Genomic DNA, 9410 nt, shown 5'->3' with positions numbered 1-9410 from the left:
CAGGAATGCATTTAAAGTTGCTCTAAGATCTTCACTGATTTTCTCCTGCAAAGAAGGTTCACTCTTAAAACAAATCCTTTGCAGGGGGAAGATGCTGGTGTAGCTTTGTTAGGTAGTGAGAAGCAGTTGTTATAACACCTCCCAAGAGAAGTATCTGTTGGGACAAAAACCAGACCCTGCAGGGTACCAGGGTACAATCTTCTTTTCAAGGTATGCCTCTTTCTTTCCCACTGCCCAGTCATCTGCAAAACCTCCCAAGAGCTGGTGTCACCCCTCTTTTGCAGGGAGGAATTCTCCTCTCACCCTGGAGATGCTCCTTCTGCTCAGCTGCAAGACACTTCATTTCTTGTCTCTGCATGAGTGTCTGACTAATGTCTTGTCCCTGCATGACAGGTGAGGAGTGAGGCATTGGCCAGGCTGAACCTTTTGCCTGCTGAAGGCAGCTGCCCAGGCTGAGCAGGGAGGCTGTGGGCTCAGGAACTGCAGCACCCCCAGAGCAGACACACCAAGGACTTACCGTTGCCCTCTTCCGCAGGAACGCGTCCGCCTCGTCCACGAACAGCAGGAGGCTGCAAAAGGAAAACACTACACAGTAACAGGAGACAGGTAAGTGAGGCTCAGAGGGCTCCAGGACCCTCCTTGTCCCACCACCAGGCACCAGCCCAAAGGATCACAGCAGCAAATCCATTCCCTAATGCAACATTCCTCAGCCCCGCTCCAGCGGCTGCACCAGAACCATCCCGAGAGGCAGCAGCTCAAGACACCTCAGGCCACAAATGTGACTCCAGTCCCCTGGAGCTCTGTTCCCTGCTGCTCAGGGCAGGTTACCAGAAGCAATTTCATGGCACATAACCTTAAGCTCCTCCAGATTTTTAAATACAGGTGGGAGTTTCCACAGGCTTGTAACCTCAGTGCCCGTGTGCTCCTGCCAGGCTGGAGATGATCCCGGACACCCAGGCCTGGCTCCCCAGGGATCTGGGAGATTTGCTTTTCCAGCATTCCAACCTGCTTGGAGAAATGTGTGCAAGGGAGCCAGACAGATGCACAAGCACACAAGAAACCTTGGTGACACTGGCATCTTCTGCCATTTTTAATTCCTTATACCATCCTGAAAACCTGAGAGCAGAGGCCTCCCCTGCAACCTGCTTTGTTATTTTGTGGGGTTTTTCCTTCCCCAACCACACTGGCAGGAACAGAATGGCTTTACAGCCTGTGGAGAAGTGAATTACTAAAGCCAATGAATAATTCACACAAATAAATTCACTTCTAACCCAAGGGTAGTGCTCTTCCCAAGAGGCAAAGCACACAAAGATGTTTATCAATAACAGAACCAAGTTGCTCATTAAGCTGTCACAGCTTCTCCTGCCTTCCTGCCTCACTTCAAAACCTGCTTTCTTTCCAGGGGTTTCAGGGCCTATTAACATATTTTACTCAAGTCCAGTTTTTTCTGAAAATATTCTCAGCAACAGCCTCTGCAGAGAAGTCTCTTCAATCACAACAGCTCTCAGCTAATAAAGGCAACACTACTAACAGCTCACATTGCTGGATTCTCCAGAATAAAATGCTGGGATGTCCCTGCAGCTGGTGTGTATGGACAGGAAGACCTGCTTTCACAGAAGACTTGCACTCAAACCAGCACAAAACCCCCAGGCTGACACCTCCTGCAGGTTCCCTACTGAATTTTAATACCCTGGCTGGACAAGCACCTTCCCAACTACCTCTGGCCTGCACAAATCCATTTACACTACCATGAACAAATTAACTAGGAGCTCTTACAAACTCAAGGAGTAAAGATTTATCTGCAGAAAAGCATTCATGTTGAGGCTAAAAGTTTGCTTTTAAAAAGTGACTGAAAAAGCATAGAAACCTGTGACTTTCATACCTGTCTAAGCTCAAATCCTTTAGCATCCCTCTCCCCCTTATCCTCTTTTAATTCACAACTTCTGCTTCAGGCTTTAAAGTAAACAAGAAGCTGGATCCAAACACTATGGGAGCCTAAAACCTGAGAAAATGCAGGAGGGAACAAAATACCCATGGAGTGTAAACACCTGGTTACACCTCCATTTGTATTAAGTCTTCTAACTACTGCCAGAAACCAACCCCTTGGGAAGACACATGTCCCTGCCTTCAAGTGGGCATCATCCCTCCACCTGCCTGGTGGACTCAGCAGAGACAAATTGTGAGTGGAGAATCTGAAGGCAAAGAAGGGCAAAGGAGGGAGCAGAAGAGCAAAAGCTTTCAGCCTTCTAAAAATATTACTGAGCAGCAAGAATTCACCCATTCTAGGAACACCTGAGGAGATGTTGTGCCTGGGCAGTGTCACCTCCCCCGTGCAAGAGCAGCAAAGAGCTCAGGGGTTTGACCTGCATCACTGCAGCCAGCTCCTTGTGGCAAGAAACCCAACCCAGAGGAACTACTAGTGAGCACTACTCACCCTCTCCTGCTGGTGTTGGCCCAGTCGAAGAGCTTGTGCATGGCAGTGACTCCCTCCCGCCCCATGGGGGCCACGTCCCCGCCTGTCATGATGGCATAATCCATGCCCGAGTGCACAGCCAGTTTCTGTGGGAAACACAGGGGGCTGAGCAGCCTCAGGGAAAGGCCAGGGGGAAAACAGAAGTAGTTTAGTCCTCCCAGCATGTTTATTTGCACAGGGTATGTTCTTAGAGAAGACAACACCTCTGCAGTCACAGGGGCAGCTCTTAGCACTGCTCGACTGGGAACAAAAGGTGGAAGATCAGTTTGATGACCCTAGAAGGCTCTGCTGAGAGTGCTTAGACCATCCTCATTAACTTCTCCCACTGCTTTCTTCATGGATTAGTTCATAACTTTCTTCCTCTGTGCAGCAGGGTTGATATTGGGAAGAAACTCTTTGCTGTGAGGGTGGTGAGAGCCTGGCCCAGGTTGCCCAGGGAAGCTGTGGCTGCCCCATCCCTGGCAGCGTTGAAGGGCAGGTTGGATGGGGCTTGGAGCAGCCTGGGCTGCTGGGAGGTGTCCCTGCCCATGCAGGGGGGTGGGACTGGATGAACTTTAAGGTCCCTTCCCACCCAACCCATTCTATTATCTACTAGATGCTTAACTAACACAACCCAAATAAAATTTTATTAAGAAATTAAAAGCTTGGAATGAAATGGGCAGTGAACTCAGGGAATATTCAGGCAAAATGGTAGAAATTTGTGTTTTAAAGCCACAAACTCAGTGGTCTGGTGGCTACCAAGGGAAAGGTTCTAAGGAAGCTCAGGGGCCTGCTGGAAGTATCTCCCAAGCACTGAAGAGCAAATTAAAAATCAAATCTTGACTGAAATCCATGCAAAAACCATCCTGCATGTGCACAGTGAAGCCAGACCCACCTCTGCCCTGGGGTTGGTGCCAGCAGGAAAGTCCCTATTTTAGGCACAAGCATAAAACCAAGAGAGGTGGCAATGGGACAGTGGCTGTTGTTGCCACCTCCCAAGTCACAGTTGCCAGGTGCTTTTTCCAGAGGGAAGGGCCTTTTGCCAGCACTATAATCCAAGTGTCTGTGCCACCTCAGAGCTGAAGGAGGCTGGGTGGCCTCTTTCCTTCCCAACAGAGCCAGATCATCACCAAGTTTACACAATACTACAAGTTTCAGGTCAGAGAGGGTGCTGAGAGCCTGAGGTTTCCAGAGCACCCTGAAATATGCAGGTTGTCAGAACCTTGGCAGGGTTTTACCTTGGCAAAGAGGGTCTTCCCAGTGCCAGGAGGACCATACATAAGGATATTCCTGTAGAGGCTTTTGTTCTTTTTTGTATTTCTTGTGGCTATGGCAATGTCTCTCACACGTGCTTCCAGCTGGGGCTGCAAGGAAAGGGTAAAAGTCAAGGAACAGAAGTACCAAGAAACATCATCTATCAGGTTCAGACACCAGTACCAGCAGGACCAAGGCAGGACTCCCACAGCCTCCAGCCTTGAAGCTTAAATTTCAGCTGCTTCTCTCTTCAGACCAGGGTCACTTGCCCTTTGTGTCAGGATTTACTCCAAGTTCTGTCCACTTGGCTACAACTCTTCTTGTAACAAAAAGCAGCAGTGCAGAAACTACTGTAGGAACTGACAACATGCAAATATCCACTTCCTACTGAACACCCTGGGAGGGACATGTCAGGATAAAAGCAACTCTTTCATCTCACTCATAACCATTCATGTTCATAGTGGTTACTGCACTGGTAGAGACACTGAGACAAAGCTGCTCCTGGAGGAGCATTTCCTCTCAGCAGCCTCAAGAAACACTCCAATTTGCCTGACATCCAGGAACCAATTAAAAAGCAAATACACAAAAGCAGCCCCAATTAGCAGGTTAAGATCCATGCACAAGATGGGCAAACACAGGGACTTCTTCAGCTTTTTGGCCCACAGGCTGAACACAGGAGCTTGTTTATGGTCTCAGTGCTCCGAGGGTGCCCTGTCTCCAGAATTAATGGAATTACAGCTTTTGGAGAGTAAGGAAATGGCTTCATATGTAGAATCCCAAGCAAGACAAGAGAATAGAATACTCACACTGAGAACAACTCCTTCCAGGGCATCCTGAGCTTTGCTGGTGAGACGCTGACCAACCTGGAGAGGAGATGAAGGAATCAGCCCCGGTTCTGGCAACTCCCCAGGACACAGAAAATAACAATCACCTCAGCCCACCTCATACTACATCTACTCCCAGACCCACTGACAGCTCCCTGCCTGACACAGAGAGCTGCAAAAGGAGTTTTGCAGCCTTGTGGCTGAGCATAGCACAGAACCAGAGGTGGGTTTTACCTTGATGGGATGTTTCAGTGCCTCCAGCACGGTGATGCGGGACGTCTCCCTCACCAGGGAAGGTTTGCCCAAACGTGCCTCTATGTATCTCCCTGCCACTGCTGTGGCATTCTTGGCAGAGTAAACACCCACTGCCAGCAGGGTCAGACCTGCCACCTGCAAAGGAAGGGCAGAAGGGTTAGGAAAAACACTGGGCAAGGCAGCTCTGCTGCATGTCACACGCCCTGCGGTGGGGAACTGAGATTCAGGACAAATGCTGACCAAGAGGGAGTTAATTTGGGTAAGATGTTTTCTCTCTGTTCAGCCAGCCAAGGTCCCACACTCCCTGTTCATGGGGCATTCAGTGCTCCTGCACCCTGCAGTGGGAAAGGCAGAAGCAGCCCAGGTCATCATGGAGTCATGTATCCAGCAGCAAGTACTCCCTGCTCAGAACCTGTGTGGCTTCTCAGACTTTCCACTCAGTAAGGATTAGGACAAACAGCCACCAGGCTTTGCTACAAACCCAAAAAACTTGGAGCAGAACCTTTGAGGCTGGGTGGATGGGAAGAGGGAGGACAAAGCAGCCATTCCAGCAGGAGGAGCTGAAAGGGCAGGGCTGATTTAGAGGAACCCTAAAATAACTGACTAATTCTTACCTTATAGTCATTTTTCAAAGCCATAGAACACAGGAGTTCCAGCTGTGCTACCTCCTTTCCAAAAATACATATACTTTTATTTTGGTAAGCTAAATGTCCCAAATTCACAAGACAAGAGCTTGTCAGAAGCAAAACTGACCATAATGCATGAAACTTGTTATCTGGGTCAAGAGAATATTCAGCTAAAAGCACCAAGCACTCATCTGCAAAAGGCTCAGAACCCTGCAGACATTGCAGGTGCAGCCTCCAGATCACAAATGGATCCACTAAATGTCTTGTTCTCCTCAGAGCACTCAGGCAAAGTGGGTTTGTGTCAGCCTGGCAGTACAGAGCTGGAGGATGGAGCAGATGGTGGGGACTGACTTAAAGCAAAATGTCCACTTGAACAAGCCAGGCTGCTAAAAATACATTTTCACTGTAAAGTTTTGGTTTGATTGATCCTGAGAAACAACTTTATGCCCATGAGAAGCCACTGCCATGCTCTTTTGTCCTGTGAAAAGATGTTGGAGACCAGAAAGACTATAAGGCCCAGCTATTATTTAGCACATGTAACAATTCTCCAAGTGCTCTCTAGGCTACATCCAAATGAGATGTCAAGTTGTGAGGTAAGAAGCAAAGGGTCCTGTCCTGCAAGGCCTTGAAGTCCCAGAAGAGACAGGCTGCAGCAGGAAGGGAGCACTGGAGAATGTCTCTGTGGCCTCAAAATAATGTGCCTTAACATTGTCATTGAAAAGCAAAACACTTCCAGGATGGATCCCTTCCCCAGGGAGTGTGCTCAGGAATGTTGTGCTGCAAGGGGCTTGTGATCAAAAGGTTTGGAGACCACTGGTTTAGGGGGATGAAAGGAGCTAGTTAAGCACACATTGACAAACTTTCCTGGTGCACATCCCAGCCTTACCGTGGCTGTAACTTTATCCCAGTCTGTCACAAAGGCACGGAACCCTTCCCCAAAGAGCATCCCAGCTGTCCTGAGGGGGCAGGAGAAAAGGATTTCAGGGACTGAATGGAAAACAATTTACAAGACAACTTGATCATAATCATCCTCAGAAGCAGTCAAGGCTGATGGAGAGCTCACCTGGGAACTGAAACATGCACAAGCATGGCAAATAAACTGATTATCATCTGATGCCTGCACCTCATCTGGGACTGAATCCAGGAAAGCATTTGCCATTAAGATGATTTCAGTTTATTTAATACATTATTGGTGCTGAACTGTAATAAAAGGTAATTTAATCCTAAAGCTTTTTCAATTAAAAAAACCTCAACAGACTGAAAATGAACAAATGACCAGCCTAAATGCCCACTCCCTTGGAGAATGGCTGCTTCACAGCTTTATGGCCTGTGGAACTCAGAGCTCTGAGGGTTTTCAGAGTAATGGAGTCTTGGTCTCAGGGAATGAGCCTGAAGGAACCTGTTAGAAACTCTCTATAAAATCCACAACTCTAGAACTAGTGTCCCTGGTTGACACTCAGCTCACAATGGAGCCAGACCAGTGGAAGGAAGAGAGCTCTTTAATATTATTAATATTTTGGCTCTGGGGAGACCTTAGAGCACCTGCCAGTGCCTGAAGGGGCTCCAGGAAAGCTGGGGAGGGGCTTGGGACAAGGGCAGGGAGGGAGAGGACAAGGGGGGATGGATTAAAACTGGAGGAGGGGAGATTGAGGTGAGACATGAGGGGGAAATTGTGGAGTGTGAGGGTGGTGAGAGCCTGGCCCAGGTTGTCCAGGGAAGCTGTGGCTGCTCCATCCCTGGGGGTGTTGAAGGGCAGGTTGGATGGGGCTTGGAGCAGCCTGGGCTGCTGGGAGGTGTCCCTGCCCATGCAGGGGGTGGGTCTGGCTGATCTTTCAGGTCCTTTTCAACCCAAACCACTCGAGGACCCTGAGCTCCCGTCACTCAGAGCCCAACCAGCGCACACACTTCAGGCCCCCAGCGCCAGGAGGAGCCCCGAGCCCGGTGCCCCAGGCAGCAGCAGCACCAGCCCTGCCCCGGGGTGGGTCTGCACCTACTTGAGGGACTCGAGCACGGTCTGGCGATGCTCGGCCGCCTTCAGGCGGATCTGCTCCCGCGTCACGTCCGCGTTCTCCCTGAGCACAGCACGGCTGGGTGAGTCCCCCCCGGGCACCGAGGTGAGGCAGGGGAGAGGATGGGGAAGATCTGGAGAGGGGCTGGGGGGGTTCAGGCCCTGAGAAACCCTCTGTGAAAGCCGCCGCGCTAGAGCCTGCCCTGGGCTGACACTCGGCTCACAGCAGAGCAAGACCAGTGGAAGGAAGAGAACTCTTTAGTACTGATAGATTAATATTTTGGCTCCAGGGAGACCTGAGAGCACCTGCCAGTGCCTGAAGGGGCTCCAGGAAAGCTGGGAGGGAAAGCAGAGAGGGCAGTGACAGCAGCAGGGGTGATGGGTTTAAACTGGAAGAGGGAGCTTGAGGTCAGACAAAATGAGCCGCTCACCACGCCTCATGGCTTCCTGCTTCTGCACAGATTCTTCCTGCTTCCTCAGATTCTCCTCATTAGCGAGTTGCTGCAGGCACAGAGGACAGCAGAAGAGGTGTTAAAAAGCTGAAAGAGCTCAGTCAAGGAGGCATTTGGGCAAGCTGAAGTGCCACCAATGTTCTGAAGAAGCCAGTGCTCAGGTTGCACTGCTGCTCCCCCCACCGCCCAGATTCCTGCCCTTCATCCCACTCCCCTAGCTCCTTTTGGCCCTGCTGGTGTCAAGGGCTTAGTACAGATGAAAGCAGCTGTGCCCAGCAGGACAGGGCAGGATTCCAGACCCCACTTTGAAGGTAGGGAAGCCACCTACTTGTTCCCAGTTCCCAGCCTGTCCTACCTGCTGCCGCATCTGCTCGTCGTAGCGCTGCCGGGCCAGCTTGTCCTGGTACTGGGCTCTCTTCAAAGCCAAACAGAAAGAGGGTTCAGAATATAAAGGTTAGACACTGAGAACCTTGTCCTAAGACCAATGATTTTAGGGGAAAAAAAAACACCCCAAAGCAAAGCAAAATATTAAAAAAAACAACTCAAAACAACAACAAAAAATAATCCTGGGTTTGAGCACAAACAGGGCGAAGTTTGGGGCAAAATATCTCCAGGCAGCACCAAAAACCTCTCTGTGCTGAGAAAGGCACATAGTCTGACTTAATTTTAAGGTATCACAGATAGAAAAGCTAAGCAGGGGTGCTGCTTGGCCCAGAAGGGACTTAATCTACTGAGGAAGAACTTTTTTGTCATGTTCTAAAAGGCGTTACCTGGGGTGGCGGCTGCGGGCAGAGAACTGTCAGGAGATGCTGCCTGCCAGGTGAGCTCTGCTCCTCACTGCCTTCCTTGCTCCTCATTCATTTCTTTCACTGATTTCCCACTGCAACTGGCAAACAACCCCACGTCACCTCCACTCAACTGCAAGTGGCCTGAGGGCCCAGAGCCATCAGCAAGGAGGACTCAGCACCAGGGGTGACATTACTCTCCGTCCCGAACACACCAGAGCAACTTGCAGGATTTCTCCTCAGCAGCTGCCAAGCTTGGCCAATTAATCAGAGGCAAATGAACCATGATCAGGTTTGCTCTGGCTGCAAATGCTGCCCTGTGAAGTGCAAGAGCTGAAGAGAGCTGAGCAGAGCAGGTGGCTGTGAACCTGCCTCCCGAGCCAGCCCCGCTCAAAGTCCAAACTCTGGCAGGATCAAAAGCAGGTTCAGTTCCCTTCCCAAGCCAGACAACCAATCACAATTAACCAATTCCTTCATTTCTTGTGCTCTTCAAGTAAAAAGTCACCACATGAGATCTTTCAGCACAAAATCTGCCTTTCATTCCCCCCATTTCAGTATTATTGCCACTCCAGAAGACACCAGCACTGCTCCCTGCCTCTGCCAACTCCCAGATCTTCACCATTTCTCCTCTAAAGTTATTTTTTCCTGTCTTAAAGATCAAATTTGAAAGAAAACAGGGTTGTAGGCTACTTGGGACTGAAATCCAAAAAACTGAAGAGCCATTTAGTGGCCCAGGCTAAGACACACACACTTA

General features: G+C 49.8%; 1 protein-coding gene across 1 annotated transcript in view; it reads right to left on the bottom strand.

Moving 5' to 3' along the window:
• Positions 1-9410, bottom strand: part of ATAD3A (ATPase family, AAA domain containing 3A) — a 21395-nt gene that overhangs the window by 10267 nt on the left and 1718 nt on the right. The window contains 11 exon segments of the mRNA XM_010005179.1: positions 1-5; positions 7-45; positions 518-569; positions 2435-2559; positions 3691-3816; positions 4513-4569; positions 4765-4920; positions 6298-6367; positions 7406-7564; positions 7835-7920; positions 8227-8286. The exon segment at positions 1-5 is cut by the window's left edge and continues 48 nt beyond it. Of these exon segments, the coding sequence (XP_010003481.1) occupies positions 1-5; positions 7-45; positions 518-569; positions 2435-2559; positions 3691-3816; positions 4513-4569; positions 4765-4920; positions 6298-6367; positions 7406-7564; positions 7835-7920; positions 8227-8286 (935 nt within the window).

Source organism: Chaetura pelagica, unplaced genomic scaffold, assembly GCF_000747805.2.
Source record: "Chaetura pelagica isolate M959 unplaced genomic scaffold, ChaPel_1.0 scaffold159, whole genome shotgun sequence".
NCBI classification, from domain to species: Eukaryota; Metazoa; Chordata; class Aves; order Apodiformes; family Apodidae; genus Chaetura; species Chaetura pelagica.
Note: the sequence above shows the minus strand (reverse complement) of the source record. Positions and strands in the feature narration are given on the sequence as shown.